Raw genomic sequence first — 15,245 nt, 5'->3', positions numbered from 1 at the left:
AGAACAGTCGGTGCATTTTTGGCTGCTGTAAAGGAATAAGTATTTTTAATTTTTACTGTATTCTTCGTTAATTAACATACTATATTGTGTTTTACAGAGATATTAAGTAGGTTTAGTAGCATTCGTTAGCTTCTTCTTTTGAATTTAACTAGAGATTTTTGGAAGCTATGACTCCCACTGTTGCCACCAATATTGTTGAACTAGCCGCCATGTTGTAGTCAATAAGAAATAGCGTAACGTATATATATCTTGAACTGATAGTGTAAGGTATAACATAAAACTAGATAGCTTTGTAAAAGAATAAGAGAAGTTTACCTCAATATGATACTATCCAGAAATTAAAACAAAAACAATTAAAAAATCGAAAATCTTAAATTACAGTATTAGCATTAGTAGAGGCATATGATGCAAGAAAGCAAGCTTATACAGCATCAGCCTAAAAAAAAAAAAAAAAAACCCACTGCCATTCCGTTCGTTAAAAATACCTGTCCAGCTGAGCTTAAATTTATTTAGGCTATCAACTTCCACAACAAGGGATGGAAGTCTGTTCCACCAACCAACTACCCGCTGGCTAAAGGCAAATTTCCGCACATCTATCCTACATCTGTCTTATCCTCAATTTGAATTTATGCCCTCTCAGGTGATTATTCTGAACAAGAGGAAGAATCCCATCAGCACTGAGCATGCACAAACCATTCAAGGCTTTATACATCTCTATCAGATCACCTCGCTGGTGCCTAGTCTCCAGACACTGTAATTTGCAAAACTTAAGCCTTTCTTTGTAAGAGAAACTCTTTATTCCATTCACTAACCTTGTTGCCCTTCTCTGTACTTGTTCCAGCAGCTCTACATCCTTCTTGAAATGAGGCCTCCAGACCTGTATACAGTACTCAAGGTGTGGCCTGACCATTGCCTTATACAAGGGAATAATCAGCTCCTTATCCCTGCTAGAAAAATTCCTGTATATTATTGACAAGACACCATGAGCGACATTTGCAGCCCGTGTGCACAGCTCAGAAAACTTCATTTCTGCCTGGAGAATTATTCCCAGGTCCTTTTCATTCTCTACCACTGTAAGTGTTGTACCACAGAGTTTATATGTTGTTCTGGGGTTACTGTTTCCCATATGTAGTACTTTACATTTGTCAATGTTAAACTTCATTTGCCACCTCTCAACCCATCTGCTCAACCTTTCCAGATCCTGTTGCAGCAGCATACTGTCAGTAGTGTCCTTAACAATCCTGCCAACCTTTGTATCGTCTACAAACTTGGACATTAAGCTTGATATACCATCATCAATATCATTTATAAATACAGAAAACAATAATGGACCCAATACTGAACCCTGAGGGACTCCACTAATAACATTAGTCCACAAAGAGCAGTGTCCATTGATTACCACTCTCTGTCTTCTCCTCCTCAACCATCCCTTTATCCATAGCAGTAATTTGCCTCCAATGCCACACTGCTCCAATTTGTGCAGCAGTCTTCCATGTGCAACAGTATCAAAAGCCTTTCTAAGATCCAAATATATAATATCAAAGTTATTCCCTGCATCCAGTTCTTTTATGACTGCATCATAGTATCCAATCAACTTGGTCAGGCAAGACTTTCCCTTAACAAAACCATGCTGTGTCTGAGCTAAAACTGAAGTTTTTTTTTTGTTTGGTAGTTGTTGGCGCATAGGCTTCTGTGGCCATAATGCACCTCCCAAGGTTTTTGCAGTACTCTGATCCAAGCCCGAGGCGGGAATCAGAACCCACGACCTTTGGGTTGAAAGGCAGGCACTTTACCCACCCGACTAGCCCGGTCGGCTAATAACTGAAGTCTTGTCTAGATGATCCTGAAGTGCTTCTTTAACCAGTAGCTCCATTAATTTTCCTGGAACAGAAGTTAAACTCACAGGTCTATAATTACTTGTGTTAGCCTTTGATCTTCCTTTGTCAATTGGAGTCACACTAGTCAGGATCGTTAGTTTATTCTGAATTTAAACAGCGAGATTTGGAAGTTAACTAATACTTCAGTGTCCGTAGATTTACCGTTCGTAATTTGCCGCCTTTGTTATACGATACAATGTTATATCCCGAACTAGATAACGTTAGTATAGTATAGTATATAATATAGTCAATTAATCAGTAAAATCTATTAATTTTGTTAAACTTTGTTGTCAATTAAATTGAACTTTTAACTAAATACACATAATGACTTAGATTACAAATGTAAGATAATTAATTAATACATAATTTGATATGGAAGTTATATAAAGGGAACTTGTAGATAATACTTGATACTGAAAAATATATATAGCGTTTTAACTGTGTAGGGATACAAGTTTAGGGTTATAATTTTGTAATGAAATTGAAATTTTATTGAAATTAAATCAAAATCATGACTCAGATCAGAGCAGCAAAGCAAAAGGCTCAAGCTAATGGTAGTGCTGTGGCTCAGAGAAGAACTGATGGGGGCAGATGCCCTCTGAATCACAGCCTTTTAAAATGCACTGCTTGCATGATGTTTGTGGAGCAATCGGGTACAGGACATGATACTGCCATGGGGGATGTCTTTGTGTGCGCGCGCGATGCAAGGAGTGTAACGAAATCATGTGACAACTTAGCGTTGTTATGGGCCTATACGAGAGCTTGAAGGACAGGGTAGATGCCCTCGAAGGATCTAAATTGAGGGGCCCATCAAGCTCTCAGCTGCCCACATCAATGGCAGAGCTTGCACTTGGTCATCACGCAACACAGCGGCAACCTCCAAGGCAGAATGTGCTGGTCCCACAGGAACTAGTAGTTGTTGGTGACTCTACTGTCAGGGAAACAGGGAACATGCTTTGTAAAAAGGATACGTGGAACAGGACCAGGGTATGTCTGCCAGGGGCAAAGGTTGATGACGTTGTAGAGCAGATATCATCTTTTAAGGGCACAAAAGGTGATATAGTTGTACACATTGGCACTAATGATATTAAGAGTAGGAGACCAGCACAATTACTTAATAAGTATAGGTCACCGTTGAAAAAACGCCGTGAATTAGGGTTGAATTTGAAAGTGTCTGCAATTCTGCCAGACATGATAGGAGGGAGTATATGATGAGAGCCTTGTCGATCAATTCGGCCGTGGAAAGATTGTGCAAGGCTAAAGGGGTAGAATTTTTTTCAGTCTGGTCTGTACTTGTTAACAGGAGAGACTGCTTCTACAGGGATGGGATACACTTAAATAGAAAGGGTACAAGAATATTTGCTGATGCTATTGAGGCAGTGTTAGGTGGGTCGGAAAACTGCTAGCTTGGGGGGATACAAGGACTAATAGATTAACAGTAGCCACTGGCAGAGGTGAAAGTGATTCTTGCACTGCTTCTATTGGAATGAGCAGAAGTCTGCAAAAAAAGATACAGAATATTTCAGAGACAGCTGGGAGTCATTGCAGTACAAGTAAACACATGGGTTGTGTTAGGGTAGCTAAGAATAGGAACAAGTGCATGTATACTTGCATGTACAACAATGCTAGGAGTTTGGTAAATAAATTTGATGAATTTGAGGTATTGCTCAAAGCATCAAAGGCAGATATTGTTGGGATATCAGAGACGTGGTGTCACACAGATATAAGGAATGCAGAACTGGAATTTGTGGAATACAACGTCTACAGAAAGGATAGACAGGATAGGAAGGGAGGAGGGGTTATGCTATTAGTTAAGAAACACATAAAATCCAAGGAAATGAAGTCGACATCGCTGGACAGTGCAGTGTCGAGTCAGTTTGGTGTGACAGAAACACTGGGAGATGAAAATTGAGAGTAGGAGTGTGCTATAGGCCTAATGACTCTGATGAGTATAATAAGAAACTGTACAGGGAAATAGAGTAGTCCAGTAAATCATAGTCTTATAATGGGGGATTTTAATTTCCCAGATATTGACTAGAATTTGTGGGTTGGCCACTCACACACTAGCAAGGCTTTTGTGGATTTATTGGATGATTGGTTTCTACATCAGCATGTTCGGGAGGCAACTAGAGGGGTTGGTTGGTTGGTTATTAGGATTTTCATGGCGCATCAGCATCTAAGGCTATAGTGCGCCAAGGCAACTAGAGGGAGTAATACTCTTGATTTGATTATCAGTAGTGATTCTTCATGCATTAAGAATCTGCAGATAAAGGAACCACTAGGTGGCAGTGATCACAGTGTGCTGAAGTGGGATTTACTCAAAGAGGTAACTACCATCAGGGGTAAAGGGAAGGGTTATTGCTTTCGTAAAGGTGACTACAGTATTTATATTCTATACAGTGGGACCAACCGATGATGTTACCAACAGCAAATTCAAAATGGGAAGCATTCAAAGAACTTATCTTGGAAGCTACAAGGCTTTACATACCAACTAAGAAATATTGTTCAAGGTTTAGGCCTAAATGGATGTCAGATGAACTAATGAGACACATGGCAGAGAAGAAAAATGCATGGGATACATATAAATTAACACGTGACACAGAAGCCTATGATAGATATAAGATGGTCTGTAACCAAGTCACAAAGGAGATTAGGCAGGCAAAGGCAGATTATGAGAAATCTTTGGCAAAGGATGCAAAGAAAAACAGCAAACAGTTCTTTACTTATGTAAACTCTAGAAGGAAGGGGATGAATCAGATTGGTCCACTTGATATCGATGGTTCAACTGTTGATGATACTGCTCAGGTAGCTAAACAAACTAAATGAATATTTTGCATCGACATTCACACATGAGGAGTTATTGAGCGAGGAGAATGACAGAGGTGTATTCATATCTGGCAGTAAGCTAGATAATCTTGTAATAACTGAGAGTAAAGTGGAGGAGAAATTGTTGAAGATAAACACAAGAAAGGCACCTGGGGTGGATGGGATCTATCCAGTTATGTTAAAGGAGGCAGCAAAGGAAGTAAGCAAACTTTTAGCCATAATTATGAGAGCTTCCTTGGACTCAGGGGAGGTACCCATAGACTGGAGATGTGCAAATGTGACCCCAATTCACAAAGGAAGATCAAAGGCTGACACAAGTAATTATAGACCTATGAATTTAACTTCTGTTCCAGGAAAATTAATGGAGGCACTGGTTAAAGAAGCACTGCAGGATCATCTAGACAAAACTTCAGTTATAGCTCAGACACAGAATGGTTTTTGTTAAGGGAAAGTTTTGCCTGACCAATCTGATTGGATACTATGATGCAGTCAATAACTTTGATATTATATAATTGGATCTTAGAAAGGCTTTTGATACTGTTGCACATGGAAGACTGCTGCACAAATTGGAGCAGTGTGGCATTGGAGGCAAATTGCTGCTATGGATAAAGGGGTGGTTGAAGGGGAGAAGACAGAGTGGTAATCAATGGACACTGCTCATTGTGGACTAATGTTATTAGTGGAGTCCTTCAGGATTCAGTGCTGGGTCCATTATTGTTTTCTGTATTTATAAATAATATTGATGACGATATATCAAGCTTAATGTCCAACTTTGGAGACAATACAAAGGTTGGCAGGTTTGTTAAGAACACTACTGACGCTATGCTGCTGCAACAGGATCTGGAAAGGTTGAGCAGATGGGCTGAGAGGTGGCAAATGAAGTTTAACATTGAATGTAAAGTACTACATATGGGAAACAGTAACCCCAGAGCAACGTATTAACTCTGTAGTACTACACTGACAGAGAATGAAAAGGACCTGGGGGTAATTGTGCAGGCAGATATGAAGTTTTCTGATCAGTGCAGACAGGCTGCAAGAGTAGCTCATGGTCTTGTCAATGATATACAGGAATTTTTCTAGCAGGGATAAGGAGCTGATTATTCCCTTGTATAAGGCAATGGTCAGGCCACACCTTGAGTACTGTATACAGGTCTGGAGGCCTCATTTCAAGAAGGATGTAGAGCTGCTGGAACGAGTACAGAGAAGGGCAACAAGATTGGTGAATGGAACAAAGGGTTGCTCTTACGAAGAAAGGCTTAAGTTTTGCAAATTACAGTGTCTGGAGACTAGGCACTGGCGAGGTGATCTGATAGAGGTGTATAAAGCCTTGAATGGTTTGAGCATGCTCAATGCCAATGGGATTCTTCCTCTTGCTCAGAATAATCACTTGAGAGGGCATAAATTCAGATTGAGGAAAGACAGATGTAGGATAGATGTGCGGAAATTTGCCTTTAGCCAGCGGGTAGTTGGTTGGTGGAACAGATTTCCATCCTTTGTTGTGGAAGTTGATAGCCTAAATAAATAAATTTAAGGCTCAGCTCGACAGGTATTTTGAATGAACGGAGGGGTGAAGTGGCAGTTTTTTTTTTGGCTGATGCTGCATAAGCTTGCTTTCTTGCATCATATGCCTCTACTAATGCTATGGGTACCTCCCCCGAGTCCAAAGAAGCTTTCATAATTATGGCTAAGGGTTTGCTTACTTCCTTTGCTGCCTCCTTTAATATAACTAGATAGATCCCATCCACCCCGGGTGCCTTTTTTATGTTTATCCTCAACAATTTCTCCTCCACTTTCCTCTCTGTTATTACAAAATCATCTAGCTCACTGCCCGAGTTTTCTTCACCTCTGGCATTCCCCTTCCCGGATAACTACTCATGTGTGACTGTAGATGCAAAATACTCGTTTAGTTTGTTAGCCACCTGAGCAGGATCATGAACAGTTGAACCATCAATATCCAATGGACCAATCTGATTCATCTCTTTCCTTCTAGAGTTTACATAGGTAAAGAACTCTTTTCTGTTTTACTTTGCATCCTTTGCCAAGGATTTCTCATAGTCTGCCTAATCTCTTTTGTGACTTGGTTACAGACCAGCTTATATCTATCATAGGTTTCCATGTCATCCATTAATTTATATGTATCCCATGCATTTTTCTTCTCTGCCATATGTCTCATTAGTTCATCTTACATCCATTTAGGCCTAAACCTAGAACAATATTTCTTAGTTAGTATGTAAAGCCTTGTAGCTTCCAAGATAAATTCTTTGAATGCTTCCCATTTTGAATTTGCTGTTGGTAACATCATCAGTTGGTCCCACTGTATAGAATATAAATACTGTCTCAAACCATCGTAGTCGCCCTTACGAAAGCAAAAACCCTTCACTTTAACCCCTGATGGTAGTTAATTCTTTGAATAAATCAAAGCACACTGTGCTCACTGCCACCTAGTGGTTCCTTTATCTGCAAATTCTTAATGCATGAAGAATCACTACTGTTAATCAGATGGAGAGTATTGCTCCCTCTAGTTGCCTCCTGAACATGCTGATGTAGAAAACAATCATCCAATAAATCCGCAAAAGCCTTACTAGTGTGTGAGTGACCAACCCACAAATTCCAGTCAATATCTGGGAAATTAAAATCCTCCATTATAAGACTCTGATTTACTGGCCCATTCTATCTCCCTGTACAGTTTCTTATTATACTCATCAGAGTCATTAGGCCTATAACACACTCCTACTCTCAATTTTGATCTCCCAATGCTTATGTCACACCAAACTGACTCAACACTGCACTGTCCAGCTATGTCGACTGGCTTCACTTCCTTGGGTTTTATGTGTTTCTTAACTAATAGCATAATCCCTCCTCCCTGCCTATCCTTTCTGTACACAATGTAGTCCCCAAATTCCAGTTCTGCATTCCTTATATCTGTGTGACACCACGTTTCTGATATCCCAACAATATCTGCCTTTGATGTTTTAAGCAATACCTCAAATTCATCAAATTTATTTACCAAACTCCCAGCATTGGTGTACACGCAAGTATACATGCACCTGTTCCTATTCTTAGCTTCCCTAACACAATCCATGTGTTTACTTGTACTGCAATGACTTCCAGCAGTCTCTGAGATACCCTGCATCTTGTTTTCCAGGCTGCTGCTCATTCCAATAGAAGCAGTGCAAGAATCAATTTCACCTCTGCCAGTGGCTACTGTTAATCTATTAATCCTTGTATCCCCCCAAGCTAGCAGTTTTCCGACCCACCTAACACTGCCTCGAAAGCATCAGCAAATATTCTTGCACCCTTTCTATTTAAATTTATCCCATCCCTGTAGAAGCAATCTCTCCTGTTAACAAGTACAGATCAGGCTGAAAAAAATTCTACCCCTTGAGCCTTGCACATCTTTCCAGGGCTGTATTGAACCCTAATTCACGGCTTATTTTCAACAGTGACCTGTACTTGTTATGTAATTCTGCCGGTCTCCGACTCTTAATATCATTAGTGCCAACGTATACAACAATATCATCTTTTGTGCCCTTAAAAGATGATATCCACTCTACAACGTCATCAACCTTTGCCCCTGGTAGACATACCATGGTCCTGTTCCACCTATCCTTTTTACATAAAAATGTTCCCGGTTTCCCTGACAACAGAGTCACCACAACTACTAGTTCCTGTGGGACCAGCACATTCTGACTTGGGGGTTGCCGCTGTGTTGCGTGATGATCAAGTGCAAGCACTGGCGTTGATGTGGGCAGCTGAGAGCTTGATGGGCCCCCTCAATTTAGATCCTTCAAGGGCATCCACCCTGTCCTTCAAGCTCTCATATAGGCCCATAAGAACGCAGAGTTGTCACCTGATTTCCTTACACGCACACACACAAGGACATCCCCCATGGCCATATCATGTCCCGTATCCGACTGCTCCCCAAATATCAAGCAAGCAGTGCATTCAGAGGGCAACTGGCCCCTTCAGTTCTCCCGAGCCACAGCACTCCCATTAGCTTGAGCCTTTTGCTTTGCTGCTCTGGTCTGAGTCATGATTTTGATTTAATTTCAATAAAATTTCAATTTCAGTACAAAATTATAACTCTAAACTTGTATCCCAACACAGTTATAACACTATATATCTATATATATTTTTCAGTATCGAGTATTATCTAGGAGTTCCGTTTATATAACTTCCGTATTAAGTTATGTATTAATTAATTATGTTACGTTTATAAAATCTAAGTAGTTATATGTATTTAGTTAAAAAGTACAATTTAATTGACAATGAAGTTTAACAAGATTAATAGGTTTTACTGATTAATTGACAATATTATATAATATACTATACTAAGCTAACGCTATCTAGTTTAGGATATAAAGTTGTATTGTATAACAATGGCGGCAAGTTACGATCGGTAAATCTATGGACACTTAGCTTCCAAAATCTCGCTCTCTCAATTCAGAATAAACCAAGGATCTTGACTAGGTCTATGTCAACTGGATGCATTTCTTTAGATTTTATGTATTTTTTAACTAACAGCATAACCCCTCCTCCCTTCCTATCCTGTCTATCCTTTCTGTACACATTGTACTCCCAAATTCCATTTCTGCATCCCTTATATCTGAATGGCACCAAGTCTCTGATATCCCAACAATTTCTGCCTTGGATGTCTCAACCAGCACTTCAAATTCATCAAATTTGTTTACTATACTCCTAGCATTGGTGTACATGCAAGTATATACATGCACCCATTCTTACTCTTAGCTACTCTAACACAGCCCATGTATTTACTTGTTTCATGATCCCCCAGCAGTTTCTGAAATCCTTAGCAAATGGCTTTCTGGGCTGTTGCTCATTCCAATAGAAGCAGTGCAAGAATCATTTCCACCTCTGCCTGCGACTACTGATAACCTATTAATCTGTAAATCCCCCACCCAAGCTAGCACTTTTCCGACCCACCTAACATTGCTTTGATGCCGTAATATCTTCTTTTTTCTGTTATTCTTCTGAAGTTGGAAGTGGGATCATGTCTTCCTGTATAACTATACCCACCTTTTGTTTCCTCCACTGACATCCTTAAGCCCAATGTCTGTCACTGTCGGAGGGGTACAAGTGTCCCCAAAGCAGCAAGATAGAAAAAAATAACACAAAAAATATTTATTTATCAAAGAATTCATCAAAAGTTAATAAAGTCAGATGATCTTATAAAAGATCCATTCACAATGTCATCATACCATACCTGAACAATGGAAAGGTTCCATTACCTCTTCTTCTGAGATTATTTGCAAATAAATGTAATTTGCATTTTAATGTATTTTAGAATATTAATTTTGTGCTAGTGGATTTTCATTTGTAATTTATAATTTATTTTCTATTTTTAGTCTCCAGAATGAAAGAATGAGTGAATTTGAAACTACGTCAAAACTAGGAAAGTTATGTATTTAACTGTAACTTTTATAGAATACCAAGTAAATTAATAATTTGCTAAAACATGGTGTTTCAGTGTTTTTCATTTATACATAATTATGGGAACAGAAATTATACAATACAATTTTTCTCTGATAAAAATGTTAAGAGTGCAATAATAATATAGGTTTGACTGCTGAATTTATATGGTGGGAACAATAGGGAGGGGAAAAGAACACCTACGAATATCAGGATAAAATATATAAAATGTTTCCTTTTGCTATTACCTTTTGAGGTATTTCCCCTTTTTATAATGCTTCTTATAGTCTTTGTTCTTTTTTCAGACTGCTGCCTCTTCTTCTCTTCAAATTTGGAAAATGTTAGTGAGTGAGAACTTTCTGAGGCATCACTTACACTCCGAGACAGCCTATAAAATTATTTAATTCCTTAAAATCAGAGCATAAAATATATACATATATATATATTATTTGTGAGGTTTTTGTATAAGTAATTTGCATGAAACTATGTGCCTATCTTGCGACTGGTTGTATAGATAGAGCTAGTAAGTATAAATATATATTTTTATGTAAATGCCATGTATTATAGTTAAAAGTCATTGTTTGGCTGTTTAGCTAATGGGAGTCGAAATTAGGAAGGCAATTAGGATAGAAACAGACAATCCTGCCCTCGTATTACACTAATAGTTCAGAATGTGGAAGAATTTTAGTTGTAGTAATACGAGGGCAGGAGTGTCCAGATAATGACTTAACTATAATACACAACATTTACATTAAAAAAAAAAAAATTATATATATATATATATATATATAAGCCTTTATATCTACAACAGAAAAAAAAAAAAAAAATGTTATCCAGTGCAATATCTCATTTAAAGCAGAATACATAAATTATTTTATCTTCTGGATGCAATATTTATCAAAAAATTTGTATTATACTCAGCAGGTTCTGTTTTATCAATTCATCGCCATTCTTTTTCAAAGGGCTTGATAAATTTACATTTATCAAGATAACTAGAAATTAATAAATGTTGTTTTAGATCTTAAAGATAGATAAATTATAGAAAAAATAATTAAAATTAATTAATAAATTATGATTATATAACAAGTCAGACCCTCTTTGTTGAACTACACATGGACTGCATAAGCTGGTTTAATCACCTTTTCCATGCATTCTGCAATCTGTATGGTGACCTAATTGAAGTGTTTAAGGCTTTCACAAAGGACTCAATAAATTAAATGAAGGCATCTTTACTCTTGCTTGCTTATCAGATGACACAAGGAGACAAATTTAAATTTAAAAAAAGAATGGATGCAGAAAAGATGTGAAAAAATTAACCTTCAGCCAAAGATAAATGATTGTTGGAATAAATTTCTATCTGGTATTACGGAACTGGGTAATTTGAGTAAATTTAAAGGACTGGAGAAATCATTAGAAGGAATAGGCAAATGAAGTGGGTAAAACAATTTTTTTTTTAGCTGATGCTGTATAAGCTTTTCTTCCTTGCAGCATGGCCAATACTAAGATGCTTAATTTCTTTGTTACACAAGTCTTTATTGTTTCTCTTGTTATAAAACCTCTTAGCTTTAAATATTAACTTTAATTAACCTACTATTGAAATTTGCTAAGAAACGATACTATAAATTATAATACATTCATTTAATACAGCTATAGTTTAAATACAAATGTAGCAAACAAAATGCAAATTTAAATGTCAACCCAGTCAGATGGGTCTAAAATAAATACAAATATGCAAATTAACCTTAAAAACTAAATCATAAACTGACTTAACATAAATGATCAGAGGCATTACGGTAAACTAAATGGCAGAATAAGTTACAACATAATGAACAAAATGAAGGGTTGTCATAAGGCTAAACCCATATCATGTCAGATATAGACATAATACAGTTACGTCTGCATCAAAAGTAACTTTACTTTAAAGACAAACGTGGTTATGTCTCCAGGACTACTGTAGAAAATGAAAAACCAATATACCATGAAACTAATGCAGCAAATTAATGCTACAATTAGGCAAGGCATGATTCTGCTAACTGAATAATAAGATAGCCTAACAAAAAAATAAAAATAAGAAAAACTAAAGCACCACTCATCCACAGCCTCATCTGAAGAAGTGGTGCTTGAAAGTGCCATGTCGTTATTCATTTTATTTATTATGAAAGTGGTACTCTTCCTTTGGTGTGGGAGACAGGGGAGTGTTTCCATGAACAAGGAGTCATGCATTTGTGTAATTCATAAATGAAATATTTTATATATACAAAAGTAATGTCAATGAATGCAAAAAGCATATGTAAATAAAAAAGGAATAAAGAACATCATATACAATATACTGAAAACTGTTAAGAAAATAGTAAATATTATTACTTTCTAAAAGATTTTGCTTCAGTTTGCTTGGGTTTCTGATAGAGTTCTCTATAACATTTTGAGCAGTAACCCTGCCATGCTGGATTTCCAAAATATCCACAACCATTTTTACACTTTAACTCTTTTTCAGGAATATGAAGGGGATTAGATTTCCTTGTCCTCTTTTTGGATATTGTAGAAAATGACATCTTGTCCATAATGTATTTCAAACCTATTAAAAGAATAAATATACAAAAAAAAAAAAATAAATAAATAAAAATAATATAAAATAATAGTAAAATAAATTTTAATTCAGAAATTGAGTTTTAAGTATTCTGGCAAACTGTAGGAACAATGGTTCCAACTGCTACTATTCAATGTAATCCAACATGTCTTTTTTACTAGACTGGTGATACTTCAGGTAGATTTTTTATTATTGACCTAGAAACCTCTATTTATTAAAAAAAAAAAAGTTGTATATCCAAAACTACAGGCCAAAATGGTAATTTTAAAAAAGATAAAATTTCAAGGATCAAGTGACATTTTTTTGTACAGGAATATGCTGTAAGATAGCAGTAACAGAACAATTGTCAATACAGAATTACATTCTTTCTAGCTTAATTAAACAAAAGTTAAACTACAATGCATATATTAAAAAATATCTAGGCAATACCTTACTATACTATAATTAATCATTTTAGCATTTAGTTATAATACAGCTGAATTAAGTATTTGTTTTTTTAAGTTGTGAGTACAGGCAACTCCCATATAACAAGGTACTCCTACAACACGGTTTTGCTCTAACACGATTGATAAATTGAAGTAATCCTCGCACAACACGGTACTTATATAACACTGTTTTGTCCTAACATGGTTACAGAATTGCATAACATGGTACTTATACAACACGGTTACAAAAATAGCCTTTTATGCAATGCTAACCTTGCATAACAGGCTATTTTTGAGCTTTTGTCCAAGTGAAACCCTGCTATTATGTTGGATATAATTTTTCAACATTTCCATTCTTTTTTGTGAATCCCCGCTATTAGCATTAGCATTAGCATTAGTAGAGGCATATGATGCAAGAAAGCAAGCTTATTCAGCATCAGCCAAAAAAAAAGAAAAAAAAAAACAACCACTACTCCCATTTCACCCCTCAATTCGTTCGAAATACCTGTCCAGCTGAGCCTTAAATTTGTTTAGGCTATCAACTTCAACAACAAGCGATGGAAGTCTATTCCACAAACCAACTACCCGCTGGCTAAAGGCGAATTTCCGCACATCTATCCGACATCCGTCCTTCCTCAATTTGAATTTATGCCCTCTCAGGTGATTATTCTGAGCAAGAGGAAGAATTCCATCGGCATTGAGCATGCTCAAGCCATTCAAAGCCTTGTACACCTCTATCAGATCACCTCGGCGATGCCTAGTCTCCAGGCTCTGTAATTTGCAAAACTTAAGCCTTTCTTCGTAAGAGCAACCCTTTGTTCCATTCACTAATCTTGTTGCCCTTCTCTGTACTCGTTCCAGCAGCTCTACATCCTTCTTGAAATGAGGCCTCCAGACCTGTATACAGTACTCAAGGTGTGGCCTGACCAATGCCTTATACAAGGGAATAATCACATCCCTGTCCCTGCTAGAAAAATTCCTGTATATCATTGACAAGACACCATGAGCTACTCTTGCAGCTCGTCTGCACTGCTCAGAGAACTTCATATCTGCCTGCACAATTACCCCCAGGTCCTTTTCATTCTCTACCACTGTCAGCGTAGTACCACAGAGTTGATACGTTGATCTGGGGTTACTGTTTCCCATATGTAGTACTTTACATTTGTCAATGTTAAACTTCATTTGCCACCTCTCAGCCCATCTGCTCAACCTTTCCAGATCCTGTTGCAGCAGCATAGTATCAGTAGTGTCCTTAACAACCCTGCCAACCTTTGTATCGTCTGCAAACTTGGACATTAAGCCTGATACACCATCATCAATATCATTTATAAATACAGAAAACAACAATGGACCCAACACTGAACCCTGAGGAACTCCACTAATAACATTAGTCCACGTTGAGCAGTGTCCATTGATTACCACTCTCTGTCTTCTGCCACTCAACCATCCCTTTATCCATAGCAGCAATTTGCCTCGAATGCCACACTTCTCCAATTTGTGCAGCAGTCTTCCATGCGCAACAGTATCAAAAGCCTTTCTAAGATCCAAATATATAATATCAAAGTTATTCCCTGCATCCAGTTCTTTTGTGACTACATCATAGTATCCAATCAATTTGGTCAGACAAGACCTGCCCTTAACAAACCCATGCTGTGTCTGAGCTATAACTGAATTCTTGTCCAGATGATCCTGCAGTGCTTCTTTAACCAGTGCCTCCATTAATTTTCCTGGAACCGAAGTTAAACTAACAGGTCTATAATTACTTGTGTCAGCCTTTGATCCTCCTTTGTGAATTGGGGTCACATTTGCACATCTCCAGTCCATGGGTACCTCCCCTGAGTCCAAAGAAGCTCTCATAATTATGGCTAGGGGTTTGCTTACTTCCTTTGCTGCCTCCTTTAATATAACTGGATAGATCCCATCCACCCCGGGTGCCTTTTTTATGTTTATCCTCAACAATTTCTCCTCCACTTTCCTCTCAGTTATTAGAAAATCATCTAGCTCACTGCCAATGTTTACTTCACCTACGACATTCCCCTTCCTGAATAACTCCTCATGTGTGAATGTAGATGCAAAATACTCGTTTAGATTGTTAGCCAC

The 15,245-nt window shown here is 37.5% G+C and overlaps 1 protein-coding gene across 1 annotated transcript in view; it reads right to left on the bottom strand.

The window, feature by feature from the left end:
- Nucleotides 1-15,245, bottom strand: part of LOC150088966 (rab5 GDP/GTP exchange factor-like) — a 55,499-nt gene that overhangs the window by 18,580 nt on the left and 21,674 nt on the right. Inside the window, exons 2-3 of the mRNA XM_090370972.1 lie at nucleotides 12,498-12,708; nucleotides 10,382-10,521 (exon numbers count right to left, since the gene is read on the bottom strand). Coding sequence (XP_090227098.1) covers nucleotides 10,382-10,521; nucleotides 12,498-12,694 — 337 coding nt within the window. The 5' untranslated portion in view covers nucleotides 12,695-12,708. The remainder of the gene's footprint in view (nucleotides 1-10,381; nucleotides 10,522-12,497; nucleotides 12,709-15,245) is intronic.

The sequence above is a fragment of the Mastigoproctus giganteus genome, chromosome 3 (assembly GCF_048544385.1).
Source record: "Mastigoproctus giganteus isolate SK-2022 chromosome 3, ASM4854438v1, whole genome shotgun sequence".
Classification (NCBI taxonomy): domain Eukaryota; kingdom Metazoa; phylum Arthropoda; class Arachnida; order Uropygi; family Thelyphonidae; genus Mastigoproctus; species Mastigoproctus giganteus.
The sequence above is the reverse complement of the archived record's forward strand: the minus strand, read 5'-3'. Positions and strand labels throughout refer to the sequence as shown.